Below are 24,332 nucleotides of genomic sequence, written 5' to 3' on the forward strand. Positions count from 1 at the left end.
ACATCCGGTTGGCTAAGCGGAACTAAGAGAAGAGAGAAGCAGAAGAAAAAATGGAAAAAAGCGGAGAGAACAAGTGCGGAAGCTGTACCAGCGAGCAATCGTTCATCAGGGACACGACATAACGGCGACGTAAGACATTAGAGAGCGACCTTGGATTAGACGAAGATTGACCATGCCTGTGATGGTTCTTCAATTACGCACTCCCGTGCATTAAGGAGGGTGGAGATTTTTACAACCATCGGTTATGGGAAGTGAGGTGTCTTGAATTTTATCGTGATCGACTTCGCGAGAATAACCATTGCTCCTACGCAAAAAAAAAAAAAAAATTCAAGGAGGTCATGGGAACGTTCATACTCAAGGTTATACCGACAAGTATAAGTTTCGCTTCAGCCCGAAGCCAGCGTTCAGAGAAAGGCTTTTAGTACCCCTAGAACATGTCCTCATCGTGGCAAGTCTTCTCGGAAAGTATAGTTTCTAGAGAGAAATATTTCAACCCTTTGACAACCGTTGGTATGGTTAACCTAAAATCTGCCTGTAGTGGTATACATCTGTCTTTTTTTATTGCCTATTGCAATGAGTTCTTCCTCGGACGCAGGTCATGGAGCAAATAATGCCGGTTCTGTGTGATATTGTATGCCTGCGCTGTCCTTATGAAGGCACCCGCTAGCAAAATCGGCTCACCAAGGACCTCTATCGTCGAATAAGAACTTTATCGGGCATACAGCGCATACTTGAACAGCACCTGGACTGAAAGGGCAATGTTGGAAGCGTTAACGCTTGACGCACGATGCAGAGGTACGAGAACCCCTAAACGTTGTCGGAGTTTAGGCCTTCGCAAGGGACACGTCGTGGGTATTACTAACCGAGAACAAAAAAAAAAAAACTCTGATTAGTTTGTTCCGTTACACCAGTGTATCTCCAAAAGCACCAATACCTGGCTGCTTCAAGGCTTATCGAACAAAGCTGAACAATTTTGCGTTCATTGTACAATTATATATTGCAATTATAGAGCCATGTTGAGCACTATTTCGAGTGGATTTGTTGCCAAAGCGTCATCGTGACCGACAATCACTCCATATGAAATTATGCGTATGTACCAGTAAAATCGGTGCCCTATAGCTCCATAGTCCAAACAGTGATGGTTCTTTCATAATGCCCTTTTACTTCTATGGTTCCAGCTTCAGTGTGTGGGCATAATACGTGTTGTATGACTTATTTCAGGGTTGTAAAGGCACATTTGTAGTGTTTGCACGGGTTATTAAACTTATGTCTTTCAATATAAGTCCGACCACCCACCACCGGTGTCTTCCTCTTTATTTTGTCTCTGATGCGTGCCTGTAAAGCCGGGAATAGAATGCCAAGAAACGTCTCGCTGGACGTTTCTGCTGATCTATCAGCGGGACAGCCGGCTGGAGCTTTCCATTCAAGTGCTGTCTCCAATAGAAGGCCTTTCTAGGGAGTGCTGCGAGGAAGCTATTATCAGCTAAATGCCCGGATAAGAACGATTGCCCAGCGCACCTGTGCGGAGAAGAGCTCTCGGCGAAGAGCCTTCCTTATCGATTGACGCGAAAGCAGCTCGTATAGGTGGGCGTACGATACGGACACCGCAGGTCGATTGCGTGGGGTCTTCGTAATGATTGTTTAGAATAGAGGTCGGAAAGAGGGGGGAGGGAGGGAAGTTTGAGGCTTTTTGTGCAACTGTTCGCAAGCCTCCTGAGGGGACATAAACAGAACCCGATGGGAACTAATAATTGGCGTTACGAACCTGTGATGGCTCCCTCTAAAAGTTTCCCTTTTGTTAGTATTTGGTGTATGAGCTAGAGAAGAAAACAACTTTTAACGCATGGCACAGGCGAAGAGATAGAATATCATAGTCAGTCTTGAAACAGGCCCGTATTCTTGAAAAAAAAAATGCTCTTATATGCTAACAGCATTTTTTTATTATTACGTATATCTCTTCATAATGCCAGCTGTCAGCCAACCATGACCTTAGAAATAGTACAGGTAAAGACAGCCGGCCGATGGCAAACAGTATTCATGGACAGAAACCTGGGAACCAATTAGCAAAGCCTTTTCTTCGTTAGTGTTTTTTTTTTTTTGCCACAGACCGTCGACCGAGGGCGTTTAAAAACGTTGCAGTTATAACCATAGATTAGGGCGCCTTGGAGAAGTTCTTGCATACACTGTGAAACTTCGCACCTTGATATCTTGCGAGTTTGCTATTTCGTTCCCTGTGTTAAACAGCCTGTCTTCTCATAAATAATTTAGAAGATATTTTATATTGGCATGAACAATGAATGATGCTAGCTTGTCACAGCTTTGTTTCCTTTGTGTTCACTCTTGAGGGGAAACGCACCCGCAGGGACACATCACTCTGGCGTTACCTTATGCGGATACCAGAGCCCAATTAATAAAGATTGACAGACGCTGGCTTTAATTAGCGTGAAACAATGCAACAATGCATACCAATTACGATATTGAAATTTCTTATTTCTCGAAAGAGTAGCCTTGGTTACGTGCTCATTCATTAAATGTGCGAAATTTTCACCGTCTAAAATTACCTGGTTAGCTACGAGTAATGGGCGATGCAGAAACTGGGAAATTTATTTGTTCCTCTACCGCAACAGGGATAAGTATACTGTACGTGCAAAGATGGTTAGGAGTTACCAATATCGACAAAAATATTCAAGAAAATTCGCATCATTACAAAGGAAGGAATGTTGTTGCTCAGACATCAAATGTCCTCCATGGTTTCTTACACAACGAAAAATCAATTTCTCGTTGTATGTGGCAGCATAATCACATGCAGAGACATGTTCTTGGAATGGCGTACATAAGTCACTAATGCGCACACTCTGCCCTATCTTTCTATATTAAAATTTATTCATGTTTTGTCATCTTTACCTGATTTCTCATGCTGTGAAACCTTTAGGTATACTTTTAATCGTATGCGGAACCTGTTAACTTCCAGGTTTACAGAATACTGTCTTTTGTTGCAATTACAGTTTCTCTTTTATATTACGAAGTTGTTAATGTTGTACTAAATTTTCAATGCGAATTTCACTTAACTCTCTGTATATGGTATGTTGACAACACTTGACGTAATCTCTACTGAAACATTTACACTTTTACTCAGGTATGTTATAATTACAACATCATATGCTCATTGGTACTGTGAACATAGCATGCTTACAATGCGAGGGTCTTCGGGGACAATATCAAGCTGCCTAGAGCAGCTTCTAGGCCTGAAGACCATCCAAATTTTTCTGGCGACATCAGCTTTGATTCGATGGATTGACTGTTCATTCGAGCTTGTCAGCAACTAGGGCTTTACCAGGTATACTTTATGCGGTATCCAGGATGCAATACACATGTCTATACAGATGAATACAGTGTACCAGCTTTTTGTGCTTCTGCATTTATTACAACGCACAATAATAAACAAAAGCAATGTAAGCTTTTCGCGCGACCTCGTACGCAACTTCGAACCGTTTGCTTTTTGACGTGCGGTAAAAGTTATAACCGGTAAGAGATGCGCAGAAGTGGGCAGCGTTCAATAATTCACAGGTGGTATTAACATCTCTATGCCGGGCGAAAATGACACCAGTTACTGCTAACTTTATGCGATACCGTGAAAGAGCTCACATAAAGTATAATCAAGTGCTGCATACAACAATATTGTAGTGAATGCCGGGACATTGTACCACTTCTTGCTTTGTAGCAGCACTTGAACCGGCACGACGAACACATTGCATTGCAATGATATGATTTACTTTCAAATATCTACAACTTAATTATTCTGCGTTATAAAGGCAACCATCTTACAAAATGTGTGCAAATGCTCATTAAGGTTTTAAAAGTTCTGATTTCTATACATATTATTTTCCTAATTGAATTGAAAATTCTGTACGCTACAGCGGAATTTTTAACTATATCTGTAGACAGAAGCATCGAAACCTCAATTCGCTGGTTGAGTTCCGGCATGACATACACATTTTTTAATGCAGAACTAGTCGTACTAAAAATTCCCAATGCCACAATAAGTTGGTAGACGAAAATATACACCGTTTTCTTCTAGATAACTATACCATCACGACCCGCCAAGACTCCGACTTATGTCAGAAATAAATACATGAGGCCGTGGACAATTTAGTACATAGATACCTTTCGGCCCGCGTTCAACTATAGCATTGCGGAAGATGCTTTAAAAGCATTCCACACTTTTAAAGGATATCGGCATTGTTAGCCTTTCTTTACGCATTTAATTCTCTCTTTATTCTAAGGCCGCTGTGTATATTATGCTTATTACGCAGCGTTAGCTTTTATGGTATACATCGAGATGTTACATTATGTGTGTAGTACACCCGCTGACTAAAGACCTTCTTGTTAAATTACTTGACCGATTGCATTTCAGAAACTTTCTTCGGCAGTGTCGTGGTGTTAACTGGTGTATATTGTATGTACGAAGTATAACTTGAAGTTCAGTTGTTACGTAATTCTGAAGCTCATATATGTTTTATGTTGGATACACTCAAGAGTTAAGAAATAGTCTGTACCCGTTTTTTTACGTCATTTCCTCATATCATATTAATAAAAAAAACTGCACAATCGCGCGTCTTTCGGATAACCTCATCCAGTAATATATGTATTATCGCCGTAATGGCTTGATAACGGCTCTTCGTTACGTTTTCGAAAGTTTGAAAGCACGGGTTCGGTTTGGCCGCAACATTTCGACAGGGTTGAATGCGAAAGAAAAAAGAAAATCATATTCTCAGATTTAGACACGCGTTAAAACACCTTGTGGGGGGGGGGGGGGTCCAAATCAATTTGCAATCGCTCACGATGCTGTGCCTCACACAATCATGGTTCTCGCAAGTCATACCACAAAATTTACCCATTTGTATATAGAAACGCCCGAGCATCAAGCGTCAGAGTATACACTAGTGAAGGACGCTTACGACATAGGTTATCAAGCATGTGCGCATCTACCGTTTGCATGTTTAAGTTTTTCAATATATGCCGCTGCCCGTGCTAGCTGAATGTGGCATGTTTAGGTTTCTCTATTTGCCTTGCGCCCACGCTGTATAGGCTAGCCTATCTTCAATCTGCTCCATTATCGCCCTCTCCACGAGGCTTCTTTGCATTTCTTCCTCTACACCAGGAGTGTATGCATGCATCGAGCTACGGTATATGACCAGCTGCAGCATATCTCTCGTCTCCTTATACGCTTGCCTCCAGCAAATAAATCTCCCTCGCCAGGGTTTCGCGAAGACCGGGCAATATTTATAGCGCCACATAACTGCCGCCATGCGTTGTGTGGTCGAATGACCGTGGGCCAACGGCCTTGCCTCCCGACCTTGACAATGCGGCTCTGTTTGCGGCTGCTTTTGTCACGAGGGCGTTCTGCCCGAGTCTCCCTGTGCACTGCAGCACCGCGAAGCTTTGGTAATGTTCAGCTCGTTGCTTTTTTTTTTACAAAAACTTTTCTTTACTTAGTCACCACTCTTCTGTGACTTTTCGGCAGGACACTTTCAGTACCAGAGACGTGCAGGTATACAGTTCGCCAGCTATATTTACAAAGATGCGTTAGCAGCCGTTTCTCTCTGATCGTATGGAGCCCGTTGTCGTCAATGAACGCTGTAATCCTGTAAACATCTTGTGTAAGTGCCAGGGTGATGTTTCCAAGAGTACACTGCCATTCCACTGTCCAGCCACAATGTGATTGACACACAAACCGGGAACGTAATGATACGACGACTCTATTGTGCCTCAATTGCGGTTTCATATTATTGTTATCCTCATTTTATCTGTTCGACAGTTATACTTGTATCAATACAATCAACAGATCGAATGGTGGGACGAAGTAATAGACTAAATCGAGCGACCAGGGTCACGATGTAAGTGCCAAGATAAACGACGACAAACAGTGCTGATGTTCGATGGGAAAATAAAAGTTGGAAAGGAGCAAAGCCCCATGCAGGAACGGAGAACGTATTCTCGTCTGCTTTGTTAATCCACGTCTAATTTTGCGAAAAGGCACTCCCACTTTTTCAGATATTGATGACAAACGAAGAGTGGTGAGCCAGTATTGGTCGGGAGGAGCATACCTCGGATAAGTGCATCCACGTAATTGTTGTGAGCGAAGGTAGAACGACAGCCGCTGCAAACACGCGAGGTGATCTTTTTGAGAATCATTCAGGGTTTGTATTCACAGAAACATTTCACGATGGAATCGTTTGTAATGAAGAATTATAACCAATCGCGATACTGCGTATACAGTGTTCGAAAGGCCTGTGGCAAAGCTCACATCAGGATCGACAAGTTTAGTGGGTTCAGCCTCAGAATGAAGGAGTGACAAAGATACCCGTGCAATTCTGCACATCGTGTGTAGTTTGTCCTTGCAAATGCATCACACTGGAGCACACACAATGGTACAGTGTCAATTTTTATGAACGGGAACACGGGAGCGCGTGGCCTGCGCGCTCCCGCGGCTGCTGGCAGCGCGTTCAAGCGGGAGCGATAGCAACCACAGTCTCTTCTCGCGTCATCTCGCGGCGAGCAAAACAACCATTCGTTGGTGATATGGAACGGCAAGCTTGCGACCTCTCCCCCTTCAAGGCAATTACCAGCTCTCGCGTAATCGCCTTGAAGGGGAAAGAGGTCGCAATCTTGCCGCTGGTTCCATGTGAGCAACAAAACGTTGTTTCGCTCGCCGCAAGGTGACGCAAAAAGAGACTGTGGTTGCTATCGCTATCACTTGAACGCGCTGCCAGCAGCCGCCGGAGCGCGCAGGCCACGCGCTCCCGTGTTCCCTTTCATAAAAATTGATACTGTACAAGCCAAGTGTATCGCAGATCACGAAAAGTGCTGTGTTAAGTGACATATACTTAAATAAGAACAATGAAAACATATGCCAGGAAAAACTGTTTCTGCCATACTTCGATGAGCCAGGTGCCATGCAGTGGCCTCATCAGTGCAACCGACAGAGGCACTTTGTCATCTTCGCTGTGCTTGAAGCAGTTTTGCCATGCGCTCCTATGTGTGCCATGCGCTCCTATGTGTAAAAGCGGTCTTCATTTCAAGCTTGAAAGCTGCTGTGTGCAAGCCATCTCTCCGTCTAGAGAAGGACAGGTGGCTTACATACCTTAACGATATTTTAACGCTTAAGGAAAATATTATTTCCGAGTTGCTCGAGAAAAGCGTTTTCCGGGAAATAAGAAGCAAGTATACAATGCCTTGGTAACAGTGGGTGGCCTGAATCATTTGCTTTGTTGTTCGACGCCGTACATGATCACACTTTGTTGCGAAGCGCACCTCCGACGACGTTACGAAGGGCGCCTCGAATCTCTCCGCTGCAACCACTGTTTCGAAAGACGGCGACGCCAACACGGTCCCGAAGGCGCCACTGCTTCGAACTCCGCCACTGCTTCGAACCTGCCGTTTGGTAGCGTAGGTTTCTCAGCTCGCGACTGCTTCTGCGCAAAGCTGATAGACGAGCGGACGAGACGACGGTGAGTTTAAACAAGGTTTATGTACAGCATATATACAGAGGCGTTACAAATTCGGCACTGGGGCCGACAGAGACTCGAAGAGCCGAGCTCTCCTCTCTAACACATAGGTCTGCTCTAAAATGGGTCCGCTGTAAAAAGGGGTCTCTCTCGACGCGCCGCAGGGCTTCTTTTATATGCCCCGGGTCCAACCCAAATGTCCAACCAGAAGCGCCGCTGGTCGTGAGGCCAGACTCCTCCAATGGGGTCGCCGCTGGGCCGCGTCCGTCTTTCTCATCGAATCTGGAGAGGCTGCCCTGCAGGTGGCTGCACCCAAGGACGAGTGACGTCGCCGCGCATTGCGTCACCCCCCCCCCCCCCCCCCAGACAGGAAGACGCCGGTTGTTTACGGGCTCGCTGGCTGCGCTGACTCACAGCACGTGCGCGCCAGAAAGGCAACGCGCGTGTTTACGCCGTTGAGTTGTTCGCGTCAGGCGGGCTGGCCTTGACACAGATTGCCTTTTTCAGAGGCACGGACGTTCGCTGTGGACTCGCAGGCATAACAGCACCCCCACCGCCAGACAATGCGCCGAAAAGACGAGCTGCTTCCACGGGGCTCGGATGACAGGCGCGCTCGTTCGCCAGGTCCCTCCAGGTTCGCCTCCAGGGCCATGGGGAGAATGCAGCTCCAGACTCCGTTCCGGGAACACATCCCATTCTAGAGGACGGATCCCAACTCCACTGGCTTGTCGCCACAACTTGTCGACCAGCTTCGCTCGTCTCTTCTGACGATCCTTGGTTTCAGCACTTGTCGATGGTTCTGCAACTTGTCAAGAACGGATCGACAACAGACAACACACGACACAAGCAAGCGCCCTCGGTCACCCGACAGAACACCAGACAAAGTATAGTACAACATATACCTAGCTACGTGTCTGTCGGAATTTCATTCCCTCTACATCAAGAGGCACATGTGGGACTCAAGACGCTTAAATGAGTACTCATTTTTTTACACGTACAACATCGTAACGAATTAGAATACAACATAAAGTTGGCTCCTTGAGCTCATTCTGGACGACAGCGCTCAGCTCAGGTCATGTTGAGGTCAAAATTTTGCCCCGAATCGCCAGCGAGAAACCGAAAGGTGGAGAGGGTACTAGCTAGAACGCACTGCTCAATGCACCTGCATTAGCGTATAGCTTTCCCCTTTCCTTTTTTTTAGAGAACGTCGAAGTTGCGCTGTCGGAGTATCACGCTCCATCTCAGTAACAGGCCACTTTTAGGCGACGATACCTATGCGGTACCAACAGCTGCTCATACTTGCGACGTAGCATAGGGGAACAACGATACGGCTTGCTACAGATTGACTCCTCACCAGTTAGCACGATACCATGTTCGATCACCCTCGTGTTTCCGGGGCGGTCCGAAAACACGTCTCCAAACTCGGAAACAATCCTTCTCATGTCCTCCTTCCGGACTTCACTTAACCTAGGTTCTAGGTTTATCTGCTCCCAGATTACTTTCGATCCCCTTTCGATTACCTCACAAGAACTAAAAATTTCTGCTTCCTCTTCCTCTGAAGCATTCAACAGCTGATTTACGACCGCTTGACGTTGAACGTATAGTTTCATCAAGTTGTAAATTTTGTTCGGCCGCCTTCCCAATTTCACTTCATAATTGATGTCGGAAAGCTTCGATATTACTTTGGCGGGCCCTTCCCAATGAACCTCAAGCTTGTTCCTTTTGGACGGCTGCAGCAGCATTACCTGACTTCCTACTTCAAAAGCGCACTTCTTCACCGATTTCTCGTAGTGCTCCTTCGACAGCACTTGTGCCGAGTTTTTGTGGCTTTCCATTAGCGCTTTAATCGAGAGGTCCTCACGCTGCTCTCGAATGAGCGTCTCTGGATCAACCCTCGACAGCTTACTCCAACTTTCCGCTACAGGCGAGAGCATTGCAACCCTCTCGCTCTGACTCAATGGCGCCATGTCGTCTCCCCCTACGCATACCGCGCCGGTCGCTTCGGCGACGGGCCGCTCGCGTGATTGCTCACATGACTCACGCGGAAAATTTCCTCTCTGAGGTTCCGTCGACCCGCCGACAAGGTCACTTGAGAGTTCACCGCATTGAGCAAGATCAAGCTTCTGCGAAAGCTTCCGCGCTTGCGATCGCGTGAGGGCCATGTACGTCAAGTTGGGGAAGAACGATTTACCCTGCTCTTTGAGAAGCTGCTCTGAGTTGTTGGAGAAAAGATAAGGAAAACGATCATTTAGCGCGGCAGACACAGCCGCTTCGGTGCGAAGCTTACCGAACGGGCCTTCAATGACAACCGTAGCTATTGGTAAGCAAGCACTCTGCTCCTCGGCGACTTGCCTGATCCACGCGCGCTCTCCTGTGAAGTCATCCGGAGACACCAATGAAGGATGGACAACATCCATGGTTGCCGCTGAGTCACGAAGTGCTCGGCACGTTTTCCCATTCAAACTAATTTCTTGGATATACGGCTCTAACAACCGCATGTTTTTTTCTGATTCTCAGATTGTTGCGAAGGCAAACTTTTCCTGACAGTTTATCGCGATGTGCCCTTCCTTTTTGCAGTTGTAGCAGATTAGCGGCTTCCGTGATTCAAATGCCCGTGTGGTATCAGTGCGTTGTTTAGGAACCTCACTCGATTTTTCCACTTCTGTTTGCCCTTCCCCTACACTGTCCTTCGTAAGAGACGGGTCCTTCTTGAAATTACGGTGCGGAGCAGGTTTCCGTTGATCAGGGTTCTTTGAAAAGCCCTCTTTTCTTTCATCCTTTTCAACGCGCACTGCCCTGCTGTGCAACTTTCGGCGAGTATAATACTCCTCAGCTAACTCTGCTGCCTTGTTTAGCTGTACTTCACCAAGTTTGTCCTGCAGCCAAAGTTTGACATACTCCTCGATGCAGCGGTAGAATTGCTCCAATGCAACGCATTCCACCACTTTATCGCGGTCGTCATAAACACCTTCGCCCTTGAGCCATTCAATTAAATCGGCTTTAAGACGAAACGCGAAGTCAACGTGTGACTCTTTCCCCTTTTTAGTATACCGGAACCTTTGCCTGAAAGCTTCGGGTGACAACTTATAACGTCTCAAGAGCACTTCCTTAACCTCGTCATAGCTCTCAAACGCTTCCCTCAACAAGCAAGTTATCGCGTCGGACACTTTGCCGGGAAGAAGAGCTAACCGTTTCTGCGCCCAAAGAGACCGCTCCAAAGCGTTTAGCTCACAGACGTGTTCAAACTTGACGAGATACTTCGCCATGTCCTCGCCTACTAGGAACGGTGGCAGTTGGTCCCGAATTCTAAAACCGCTGACCTGAATCGTCGGAGAAGCTACGCGAGGCGCCTGCGAACACTGTAGGATTGCCAATTCTATTCGTTTCAACTCGAGGCGCTCCTGTCTCTCGGCCTCCTCGCGCTCGCGACGCTCGCGCCTTTCAGCTTCTTCCCGTTCGCGAGCTTCTCGCCTTTCAGCTTCTTCACGTTCGCGAGCTTCTCGCCTTTCAGCCTCCTCGCGGTGTGCATTGATATCCACCCAGGCCTCATCGACTTCCTCAGCCGAAACTCCATCTCTCATGATCTCAAGGATCGCTTGCTTTCGTTTCGCACGGCCCAAAGTAATGCCGAGTTCCTCCCAAATTTCGATGAGTTCCTTCACTTTAACGTTCTCCATCGTTCACACTAGCCTCTTGTTGTTTGCCCCTGTTAACAATTTACTAGCCGTACCCACTATAAGTCAACTAGCAAGACGCGCAAGCAATTTTTCACACTCCCGTGTTTACACCCTCCGCATTAACTTTGGTTTCAAAGCGCTTCGACTTGGCTTGAAATGATCAAAGCTCACTCTAATGCTTCACACAGCCCTCCTCTAAACTACTATAACCTGAGCTAGTAGTCTGGTGAACTGAGGGGAAAACATCAGGCACTCACCGCATCGATGTCGCTGACGCCGGCCGATCCCGCAGCTGCCAACCACTGTTGCGAAGCGCACCTCCGGCGACGTTACGAAAGGCGCCTCGAATCTCTCCGCTGCAACCACTGTTTCGAAAGACGGCGACGCCAACACGGTCCCGAAGGCGCCACTGCTTCGAATTCCGCCGGAAAGGTCACCTGCCGTTTGGTAGCGTAGGTTTCTCAGCTCGCGACTGCTTCTGCGCAAAGCTGATAGACGAGCGGACGAGACGACGGTGAGTTTAAACAAGGTTTGTGTACAGCATATATACAGAGGCGTTACAAATTCGGCACTGGGGCCGACAGATACTCGAAGAGCCGAGCTCTCCTCTCTAACACATAGGTCTGCTCTAAAATGGGTCCGCTGTAAAAAGGGGTCTCTCTCGACGCGCCGCAGGGCTTGTTTTATATGCCCAGGGTCCAACCCAAATGTCCAACCAGAAGCGCCGCTGGTCGTGAGGCCAGACTCCTCCAATGGGGTCACCGCTGGGCCGCGTCCTTCTTTCTCATCGAATCTGGAGAGGCTGCACTGCAGGTGGCTGCACCCAAGGACGAGTGACGTCGCCGCGCACTGCGTCACCCCCCCCCCCCCCCAGACAGGAAGACGCCGGTCGTGTACGGGCTCGCTGGCTGCGCTGACTCACAGCACGTGCGCGCCAGAAAGGCGTCGCGCGTGTTTACGCCGTTGAGTTGTTCGCGTCAGGCGGGCTGGCCTTGACACAGATTGCCTTTTTCAGAGGCACGGACTTTCGCTGTGGACTCGCAGGCATAACAACTTGCTACAAAAAATCTGTACGTATATCTTGGTTTCTGTGGCGCTACGATGCCCTTTAGTATACAAATAACCCTCAAAAAAGGGAGGCTCGCTGCCACGTGACATGAAATTTTTCTCACGCATACTATACTTCGGTTATAGTATAACCGCTATCGCATATAGATAAGCTGCACAGTTTCGAAAAGGCAGAGGTGTATTATTTTTTTTAAGTGTAAAGAAATCCTGGCTTTCCAAGTAAAGCCGTACAGCTTAAAAAAAACCACGTTGTGCCCAAAGTCATCAATTCGCGACCTTTTTGGGGTGCGAAATTGCATGCCTTTTGCGGCACTATGATACGGTGGCGATATTAAGTCGTTGAAGTCACACTGATACTTCAAGGGGACCATGACACCCAACTTTCTATCATTGCCTGTGTTATGTAACTTAATCCTTACACGTTCACAAGGACAATGGCAAAACTGTAGCGCATTTGGTCGAGCACTTAGTTTACAATACAATATCTTCATGACGTTTTGACCGGCCCGAGATCAGGCAACACTCTCGCGAACCGTGCATGACGCAGCAAGCTGCTTGCTGGGTGAGCGTCTGCATTCCGGCGACCGATTTTGTTCCCTCATCAGCTGCGCGTGCAATAAAGCCATTTTTCAGCTTTTTTTCAGCTTGCCATTAAATCATTTGCGGGGGCTAAAATTTTGATACAGGACGATGCCCCCCCTCCATGCAGCGCACGACGTCACATGGCCATCGCAAAGTGGCGGTCTCTGGCGGTGGGCGGGGATTATAGTCGGCGACTTTCTAGGGCTTATTTTGTACTGAAATATACTGAAACAGGGCTTAGTTCATATATTTGTAAGTTCAACAGATGCTGTAGTTCTGTTTTCTTTCTTTTTTTTGCTCAAAAGCACACATTTCTAGGTGACCTTGTCATGGCCCCTTCAAATGCATAAATAGACGCGGCCTTGCATTGTTTGAAGGGACGTACTCATCGAGCTTTTGTATGCATAAATAAAAAAAAACAAGCCTTATTTGCTTGCTCTATCTTTCACGTACAAATGCCCATGTATTTGTTCCGTGCTCTTATCCTTAAATGACAAAAGCAAGAAAAGGTCGTTGTCACGGTCGTTTGCTCAGGCATGTTGTACTTATCGATCTCAGTCCTGTTAACTTACACCGTCACTGCATGATATGTGTGATCTGCATGGTGAAACGAGTTTCACAAGCAAGAGTAGTTTCATTTTTTTTTTCAGTTACAGATTCGTCTAACGAAAACAACGATAAATATTGTTTGATTCACCTGGACAGTTATTCAGTTCGGCTTAAATTCAACGCTTAATTAATTCATATGCAAGAAGATCACTCACTAAGATATCTGACTAACTTTCATTAAAATTATTCGAGAAGTTCGTCCGTAGAGTATATCACACTCACAACATAAAGACAGCAAGCGTCCAGCAGTAGAGAAACGTATTCGTGCGAAGCAATGTGCTTGGTTTTGTTGCAGCATATGACCGAGCGCGTCTTGCTGATGTTCCTTACGACTTCTCGTAAAGTCCGATAATCTTCTGAAGCAGCAATCAGCAACCGCATCGACGTAGTTTGTATGTACTTCAAGAATACAAGGCAATCGCTGAAGAGAAGCAACACTGCTGGACTTGTGAGTATATATGCTCAGGGTACCCGCTATGGTGGGTCATCGAATACGGCGCTGCATTGCTAATCTGGAGAGCACGGCTTCGTTTTTTGGCGACAGTGAACGTCATTATGAAAACAGCCCCCTGCTACGACGTGCCTCAATGTATTATTATTATTATTATTATTATTATTATTATTATTATTATTATTATTATTATTATTATTATTACTTGCACGTAGTACATCAATAAAACATATTTATCATGATGCTGGTAACGTCATTAGGGAATCCTGCAGGCCAATAGCAAAAAAAAAAACACATTTACGAACGTTCTGAATTTGGCCCAAGTGTCGTGCGTGAGGTGGCGCACGTCAGCGCTAGTATACGTATACTTCTTTTTTTGTGTGCGTTTCGTTTTCGCGAATCTTACAGAACTTCATGTACCGTTATTTCGTCATTCTGAACATGATTTTCCCAACTCGAGTGCTCTTCGCATTCGCGCAGTTGCATGTCATCCTTGACGTTCATCGAACAGACACCCTATAGCTGGTATAGAGGTATTCGCACCTATACACGTCATTCATGTTTTCTCTCTCTCTCTCTCCCCTTGTACATTTTGCTAGCTTACGTTCTTTGTAACGTCATCTAATGTTTTTTCAGCTTGTGTTAGATTGCGTTCTTAATTAGTTGTGATGTGTATAATTCGTTTTAGTGCGCTGCCCTTGTATTTCCTGTGACTGTGTAATGCTCGTGTGGTGCTTTCAGAGCATTTTCAACGGAGTGAAACGGTTGACCGAAAACTAAACTGTTACACACGCAAACCGATGCGAGGGTTGGAAACGAAGTCGCTCACAACTTGTTTAGTCAAGTACCGTTTTCAACCCGCCGCGGTGGCCAAGTGGTTGTAGTGCTCGAATGCTGACGCGAAGGTCGCGAAATCAGATCTCGGCCGCGTCGGCCGCATATTGATGCAGGCAAAATGCTATAGAGGCCCGGTCTGTTTACGTCTTGGTGAAGGAACTCCAGGGGATAAAAATTTTCGGAGCCCTCCACTACGGCGTCTCTCTCTTTTAAAATTATATTATGGTTTTGGGGCGTAACGACCCCGCAGTTATTATTCTTGGGATCTTATTTCGGCTGTTATGAGCTGAAGGAAAATTCTCACTGTACTAAATGTTTAAGGCGTCCATGTCTTCTGACGAACACAGGTCCGAACTCCGAGAGAATGATCGCTACAGTTCTGTTTATTAGTTATAGCTTTTTAAAACTTACAAAAGTACGAGGGGGGGGGCGTCTATCGATTGTTGTGGTTCCCCTAATGTTCAGTCGCAGGTGAATTAACATATAAGTGACAGTTATACAGCATAACACAGAAAAAAATTACAGAAAAAAACAAGAATGAGCAGCCGGGAGAAGTTTCAGGTCTTCCGAGCTCTTCGCGTCCGTTCACATGAACTTCAATGTCGACAGCCCACAAGTATTTTGGTCAGCGCAGGAACGTCAAGTCGTCGCATAAGCTTTCATACTTCCACGTATACGTGTGCGCAGATTAGAACATAAACATAATATACTCTTGCTGTTCAACTGTCATTACTTGCCTTGGTTAAGCTTGAGCACAGTTATAATTGAACTATTTTAGTCTGGTATTTCATTGTTATAGAATTTAGGTGACATTAAACCGCTTTCACGTGCACAGAACTGCAGAAAAAGTGAACGCAAGTGACAATGAAAACTTTTTCTAAACACTGCTTCTAAAATAAATTGCATAAACTTATAGATATACTGCGTGGGGACATACATTTCAAACGCACGGTATGAATATCAGAGGAAGACACGAGATTAATTTTCGCGCCCTGATGCTCTTTTAGCGTGCCCCCGAATCTAAGCACGCCGGCGTTCTTATCATTTTGCCCCCGCCGAAATATGGCTGCCGTGGCATGAAATCGAATCGTCAATCAGGTGGACATGATACCTGCTAAGCAACCCCCTCCTTTTTTGTTATTTTCATTATTGCGCTACACTTTCAAGGCGGATTACTGCACAAATTACACTGGTGCCGAATTAAAAAAAAACTGTGTTTCACAAAAACTTCTTGCGCGTTACATGGCCAGCTACCTTTGATAATAATAGCTTTAGAAACAGGATTATACTTAATCTTATCTTACAAACATTTATATGGTTTTTTTTTTCTTTTCTTTTCTTTTCGAACACGCGTACGTGACGCGTTATTCTGAGCGAAAGCACGGGAGTGCCGTGTAACAATGACAGTGACTGCACATAAAAATTTAAGACGAGCAATGCGTTTGTTCGCGGGTAACCCTTCACGGATGAACAGGGGAGAATCATGTGTGTCGACTCCGGGTTTTAGACTACATATCTACCAAAATAATCCGAGAAGGAGGAGATCGCGATATGCGGCTTTTCAGCGCTCACTTGAAGTCTCATTCCCACTGGGATACAGCTCAGGGGAGACACTGCGCTGGGTCTCCGCTCGGCTGTGCATACCGAGGTGATGCCCGTCGCCTTGGGTATACCATGAAGCGGCACACGAACTGCTGCACGCGATGAGTATACCCGATGCACGTATGCTGTTTATGTTGTGGTACATCGCTTTGGGATCACTACGTATAAGGTGTATTTTTTGTTTCACCTTGAAGTCAGTGCCACAAGGTGCATGGCCTATACGTTTTATTAGCAGTTATAACAATACCCTCAGTGCGTGTTGTAATATGCATATACGTCCTGGCAGCGAACGAGGCCGAGGAAGTTGAGAATAGCTCGAAAACACGTTTCGTATGATGTTGCATACTGTATATGGTTTATGCTTTGGCGGCCTCTGTCCCCATCACCAATTTATCCGGGTTAGCTCAAACGCTTCATCGTTGCTGCAAGTTTCTCTCGCTCAACGCAGTTTATGTCAGTTTATTATCGTCGTGCTCGTTAGCTCACGATGCATAGGTGCATTATAGTTGGAATGAAAAAAAATGCGGCAGACTGCACTTCCAATAAAATACCCCTATTTAAAGCAATTTCACTAATGCTTATTCTTAAACATAATAAAATGATTAAGTGTTCGTACTTTTCAACTATATGTTATCGAGTGTGCAGTCTCTAAACGCTGGTTAATGGCTGAATCTCGGCAGTGCCGAGTGCTCTTTGCAACATCGATGTGATTGTATGACATACATAACCATTATCGACAAGAAATCATCGGAAGTGTACGTATACACTCTGATCGAAGGTAAGGAGTTAGCCTTACAGCATATATACACAGACGCTGCTCGCAATGCGTGCGATTGTTGAGGATAAGCTTTTCTGTCATCTTGTCTCAAAGAAAAAAAAAAAACGGGAGGTTTGCGACCTCACTACTTCTTCCCTTAGCCCACAAGGATGGCGTGCCACGTACGCGGAGCCTGCTTGGGAATCTGTATATAGCGTAAAGGCACAAAATGTGTACAATAAAATTATAATTGATTGATTTATTTGTGGGGTTTAACGTCCCAAAACCACCATATGATTATGAGAGACGACGTAGTGGAGGACTCCGGAAATTTTGACCACCTATGGGGTTCTTTAACGTGCACCCAAATCTGAGCACACGGGCCTTACGACATTTCCGCCTCCATCGGAAATGCAGCCGCCGCAGCCGGGACAATAAAATTATAATAATATCTGTAACTTTACGTCCCAAAACCCTGATATGATTGAGAGACGCCGTAGAAGAGGGCTCCGAAAATTGGGCCCACAGTGGCACAGTGCATTACGGCAGCAGTATTCGTAAGATGCAATCCATAAAAGCAAATCTTGACATACAACTAGCGAAGGCAGCCAGTCTGCAGCTGCCTTACTTGGCGAGTTTAAACATTACGCATCATTCGCATTACAAATGACGGCCGTTTCATGCATGTATTAGTTTTGTCTGTTACACGATTTACACGGCCAGGCAGTCTCAACGGTGAATATTTCAAGACATTCTAACCTAAACTTGTATACATATCGCTCTATAGAGCATGATCGTCAGTTTCGGTGAAACAGTGGCTGCGCTGCTGACGCGGGGCCACGGAGTCATCATCATCATTATTATTATTATTATTATTATTATTATTATTATTATTATTATTATTATTATTATTATTATTATTATTATTATTATTATTATTATTATTATTATTATATTTCGCGCGGCGCTGGCCTGACTGTCCCAACGTGGGAGCAGCCCGCTGCACGTTGAGTCGTGCACCTCATTGTTTCAAATAAAGTTTCGCATCCATCCATCCATCCAGCATTGTGGTCTGGTGACTGTTTCCGATTGCGACGACGTGGATTTAATTCCCCATAACGTATGTTCAAGTGTCAAGCAAAAGCAGTCTTATTTTTGTACATTTACACCGACGTTCACCCCCCCCCCCCCGCTATCTCTCCCTCTCTCTCTCCTTTCTTTCAAGGCTCATTGATGTTAACGTCCTTCTTCACCGATTCAACTGATGCGTTAAGTATAACATCCCGTCACTATTCTCGATTACCGATGAAACGTCGTTAAGCATGCGAACTGCCGTTTTTTTTTTATCATTTCTTTTCATCTTATTTTTTCGACGAATGCTATACTGTCCTCGTCTTACATGTTAGTCAGCCGAAAACTGGCACTGGGTGTCAATATTGCATGCTGTAATGTTGCGCTTGCTTTGCGTGCTACTCCTGTAATGGTACATACTCTATTAGGTTCAATATTCGAAATGCACTATACCATCGAGATCATCAATGCTTGTCTCCTGTTCCCAGCCATTGTGCAATGTGACTATCGTACACACATAAAATGTGCCAGTATGCTCTACTGGCCTGATATCTCGGCTGAGCGACCACGTCAAGACTTATGCGATGCCCTCGACAAAAGAATCTGAATCGAACCGCTTACACGGCATGCCTTTTCAGCGGACTGTTAGAACTATATTGTGCTTACAGTTAACTGCATTTCTTGATCAAAGGTTCTCGCTAACGTTCGCCCCGGTACAGACGTTGCCTCTGCGATATCCGCTTGTCCGGTGGCCGTATAGCAATAGATTCGAACGCATATGCATCGAGACTCATCAAACTGTATGCAAGCAGGAAAAAAAAACACATTTGATTGGTTACTGCACGTCCTTAATTCTTTATGATTGATCAATAGGAAAGCAGACACTGACCTAGCGCGATTGTGCAGAGTATATCAACGGTTTGCAACCATCAGCGTTGTTATATAAATGGCCTTATCAGACGTCTTTGTCCATCAGCATATAGACATTTCCACTCAAGGCTCACTGGGTGCCGCCGTAGTCCTCTCTGGGCTGTTGTTAGTGCACGTGACCCTCTAAAAATGCACTGCCAAGGCTGTGACGTCTGCTTTTGTACTCTCGTGCAACAGCCCAGAAAGGAGGAAATCCCACTCTCCGTAAAAAATGTCCATACCTTGCAGCTTGGACAACTTAAGCCATTCAGGTCTTTCCGATATCCTGCAAAGCCCTCATATATCTTGGTCCTACGTAGAAGTTCTCCCAGATACATGTGTAAACGGTGAATATATAGTTACGCGTATGCTATATAGTTACTTTTTGCCCTCATTTTTGTGCTATTTGTTATTTTGGAACACTGGACATTTCTGTGGGGACTGAGAGGCTGTTTTATGTGTAAGTTACACAAGCACGTATTCGAAGTTACCCATGCATGTACCAGAAGACAGCACAGCACGTATACAAAATAGGTCCCGGTAGTCACAATGTCACGACACCTAGCGCAGTGTACTGTATACGTACCAGAAAATGTAGATAACTAAGATGCCACACATACACCACAAGCAGCTTTCTTTCCTTTTTATTGAATCCTGGCCACGGCGGCCGCATTTTCGATAGAGGCGAAAATGCTTTAGGGCCGTGTATAGTTAGCTTTAGGTGCACGTTAAGGAACCCCAGGTGGTCGAGATTTCTGGAGCCCTCCACTGTACGGCGTCTCTCATAATCATATGATGTTTTTGGGACGTTAAATCCCAACGATTGTTATTATTATATTAATTATTTTCTTTTCAATTACATTTAATGTTCGATAACGTGTGTGCGTGCATATAAGTGTGCAGTTGCGTACTGCTACAAAGAAGTGAAACCAGTACGTGACAGAAACTTGTCACTGCCCTCCGTTTTCTTTTGTTTTCTTGTTATTCCATATCATTTAGTGACCCAAGTTTATTTCCTTAATTTTGGTACGCAAACTTTCCGAGGCCTACTTTTCCTCTTGCTCATCGCTTATTAAGCCACAAACTATCATGTTATTCAATGGTCGTTTAGTTTTGCAATGATACGAATTGATTGTGTACTTATATGCTTGCATGCGTAAAAGTTGTAACGACTAGGTTTAGGCAATCAACAACCTTTAGATGGCTGCGAGCAGGTGCCCTCTTTATAGGTTATATAGGAAGAAGCTGTAATTAGAACATTTTATGCGGTAATTATAAATAGTCACGCCACTTCTTTTGTAAAACTTTGTAGCCTATATCAAGCTGTACTACACATGCAGTTAAGAAAAGCCGGCTTCCCTCCTCAACCTCATAAAGAGAGGGGTGGGGTGGGGGGGCGACGTCTGCTCTACATCGTTATCTAGTAGCCTCCACCCCGCCATTGTTTGAAAAGAAAGGCTGTAGCCAGGCAGGTTTTTCTTTCAGGATAATATCAACTGAGGGTCTCTCATGTTAAATTCCAAGAACTGTTTACTACCCTTCTTTGCATCCTGCAAGCCACAGACCAAAGGCATAGTGTAAAATCTATGTATTTTCTTTTTTCTTTCGTTTTTTATTAGTTATGAAAGATGTGTTTTGGACTAGACCAATAGAGGAGGGAGGGGGTACACACTGACATTTTGCCCCTCCCCCTATTAGCGAACCCTGCACGTGTCTACGTGCACGATTACTTCATATAATTCATATAAACTACGTCAATTTATATAAGCCTGGTATACACACATTTATAATAATAGAACATTGAAAATTGCTATTGCAGTATATTTCAATGTAAACGTGTGTGGTTGTGACTGTACAAGTGTTAAAAAGTAAACTTGGTGCCCACCGTTGGTAGCTTTGCATGAGTAGGTGTCAGGCTACTAAGTTCAAGGACGCGGGTTGGAGTCCAGGTCACATCAGTGGCGTAATTTCAATGGGGACTAAATGCAAGCACACCCGTGTACATAGATTTTTTGCCCCAAGTTCTGGTGGTTGAAATTAATTGGGAGTTCCCGACTACTGCGTGCGTCATAATTCTATCTCGACTTAGGTACGTACAACCCTATTATTAGATTGTGCGTTACAAAGTAATAACCACCTCATTCGCTCCGTTTTCCCTGAAGCGCTGGGGCTGAGACAATCAATGGCGACTTTTTTTTTTTTTTTTTTTGAGGACACTATATATTTTGTATTAATAACAAAGGTCGTTTCTCGAGATACTATTAAGCCACCGCAAGAATACTTCTTCAGGAACATTGGCAGCCTAATAGTAATAACGAAAACTAGCGTAAGAAGCGTTAAGATCGCTAGATAGGCACCTTTTCCGGGAAATAATGAACTTAATTAATTGCTGTATGACTAATAATCGCCTCGATATTCTCAAAGAAGAAAGGTTTTGATACTATGCTTATATGTTCCTCTCAGGCACTGCATGGTGGATAGTTCATGTTCTCAGGTATGTTATGAATCTTGTGGCTTCGTTATCAAATCTAAACATCACATATACAAGCAAGCTTTCTTATTATTTGATTACAATTCGATTGGCTTGTCCCCGCAAGGTTTTCAGGAAGTCGATGCAGCATTACGCCGACCGTGCATATTGCGAAATGTGGTTGTTAGATGCAGTGGGTAGACACGGCTATCAGTTAATTTCATAATGGCCTCGAGAGAGAATAAAATGAAGGAAAGGCAGGGAGGTTAACCAGAAAATGAAGCATCCGGTTTGCTACCCTGCACAAGGGGAAGGGGGAATGGGGAAGAAAGATGGGAAAGAAAGCGAAGTGCCGAGGGCACTGTTACGAAATTATGCTAGGCGATAATTCATGCTCTAATATGAACATGCATCATTTGTTTTGACATTATTACACCCACGTGGTAACATGCTTTGGAGAGACAGTAATACTATGTATCGACACTCCCTGCATACAACTCGTATCAAGCGGTGTGCGTCAAGGTATCCATGTACGCATTCCTACATTGTGCTTTCAACGGATATGTCGATGTTAGTGATGCAGCGTTACTGAACTACAAGCACGCCGGAAGTATGTACACACCTGAATGAACCGAAGTTATGCATGTACTACTCAAGCCACTTTCATGCAGTGTGAATACTTCTGACTCTGTATAGCTATAGAAACAGGCCAGCGGAAGATACGGGAAAGGTTTTCCTCATGCTTCGACATGTCTGTATAAAAGTAGAGCCATTTTGAATTTGAAGATGCTTTTAAAAAGCTTTCATCGTCATTTGGAGAGCTTTCGTGCATAACAGGTGCCAAGTCTGGGCCAAGTTTGTGTGCATTTCAGCGTGTGGATAGTTTCGCACGAGCCGATGTACGCAAGAACAGGCCGCAAGAGCATCACCACGAACTCATTCGGGCAGTGGGTGCAAACCTTATGGTGTCAATATTTCTATATAAGAGCCTTTCTTGGGAAGCTCCGCCTCGCACGCATGAACTTGCAAAGCGCAACGTTACGGTTGCTGAAGTATATCGACTAATGCATACGAAGCGAAACGCCGGCACGTGAAACAAATGCTCAAATGTCAATCGTATAAACGCGTGGAGCGCTCATCACGTGTGCGGCTTAACGCACACAATTACGCTCCACACGGCGCTGAAACAGCCACAAACGTAAAAGTGCATCCACAGCGCTCATAAGCGTGAGGCGCCTGATGTGCGAAATCGGAGCCCCGCAGCGCGCCAGTGCCGAGGCTGAAAACGCGCGTGCAGACCCGCTCGTTTGTCGCCGCTGGCAACGTGTGACGGGTGGCACCCGAACTAACGACCTGGGGACGCAGACGCCAGTCCCCGGTGGTTAGCTCGAATGAGAGGCGCGGCGCTGCCATGTGGCGCTCACCTGCGAAGACGACGAGTAACCGAACTGGCCGTACGACATCGCCGCCGCTCGGCCTTGGGCGCGCACACACGACGCAGGGGCAACCGGCGGCGCAGCTTAGTCCACTCTAGGGGCACACGGGCATCGGACGACGTCGGGACGTTGCCACGGAGCTGGGACGCGCTCCAAAGGGCCCGCGCGCGCTGAGTCCGAGCACGCGCGCACAAATCGACGCAGAGTTCCTCGCCGCCAGCGCACGGTGCATTAGAATTGCGACGGCGAGCGGCGCGCAGCGTGGCAGCCGTGGGAGGGGCCCCGCGTGGCGCCGCCTCCGGAGGCTTGATTGGCAGGGCGCGCTCGTGGCCTGCCAATCAAGCTTGCGGCTCGCGGAGAACAAGTGTTGTGACATCGGCTAAATCAGCGGTGGTAATTTGCGCGCGGCGCCCTACCGATGCTGCCGTTATTGCGGCCTGGGGCTGTGTTTGTTTTTTCGTATTCCTGCGGCCCCGTTTGTTTCAACACTCTAGATTACGTGTGTTGCCATTTCAATCGGGCTCGTGAGGGCGGTGCACACGCAGCGACGCACGTGCGGCGGTCTTGGCGCCCGCGGCGGGAAGACTCGTGCCATGAGACGCGTTCGGGCAGCAGCTGCCCCGACTACTCGCTCCGGGGCCCCGCGATGGGCCGGCGGATCGACGCGGAACGCGCGTTTCGCGGAAATGGCCACCGTGCTTCGCCTTGGTGGCAGCTGCGGCACGTGACGCGAGCTCGGCCCCCGGTGCCCTTTCCGGGGCGGCCTGAACACGCCCCCGCGAGCGGTCACCCCCCTGCCTCGCCCCTGGCTGGCAAAGGAGCCTCGAGATAAAACTTCCGCACATGTGGCCGACACCCGATCAAAGCAGCGTCATTTGTGCGAAAGACGTGCCGGTTGTTAGCAAGGTATTCTTTCCCCATCAGTCGCTGTCTCTGTTCCCTGTCGCTTCAGCCACTCCGAGCACTCTTGGGAAGCGACCGCGGAACAGTGAATCCGGATGCCGATCCTAACAGTGACCAACTCTACCGACACTCCAAACCACACACGGATTCATGCAGATTGCGTTTCAGTGGTTGTATTAACCAATGTCTGCCGGCAACCGTAGAAAACCTATGTGGCACCCTCCCTAAACAAGGACACTCCTTCATGCCGGCACCACAAAACCTATGCCCGCTAAATAACCGAATGCTTTCCAGGTATAACTCAGATTTGGCGACCACGGGCCAGCTGTTTCCGCACCTTCTATGGTCTCCGCATTGTTTGCGGCCCACTGGCGAGCGCTGAGCGAGCCTTCGCTGATAAAAAGCGGCCAGCTGCCAGTGATTGTCGCACGGCTGCCCACGTATATTGCTGG

The 24,332-nt window shown here is 46.3% G+C and overlaps 1 protein-coding gene across 1 annotated transcript in view; it reads right to left on the reverse strand.

Moving 5' to 3' along the window:
* The window catches only part of LOC119176331 (uncharacterized), a 192,576-nt gene extending 169,390 nt beyond the window's left edge, over nucleotides 1–23,186 (reverse strand). Inside the window, exon 1 of the mRNA XM_037427557.2 lies at nucleotides 22,966–23,186. Within this exon, the coding sequence (XP_037283454.2) occupies nucleotides 22,966–23,004 (39 nt within the window). The 5' untranslated portion in view covers nucleotides 23,005–23,186. The remainder of the gene's footprint in view (nucleotides 1–22,965) is intronic.
* Nucleotides 23,187–24,332: the final 1,146 nt, after the last annotated feature.

Source organism: Rhipicephalus microplus, chromosome X, assembly GCF_043290135.1.
Source record: "Rhipicephalus microplus isolate Deutch F79 chromosome X, USDA_Rmic, whole genome shotgun sequence".
Lineage (NCBI taxonomy): Eukaryota > Metazoa > Arthropoda > Arachnida > Ixodida > Ixodidae > Rhipicephalus > Rhipicephalus microplus.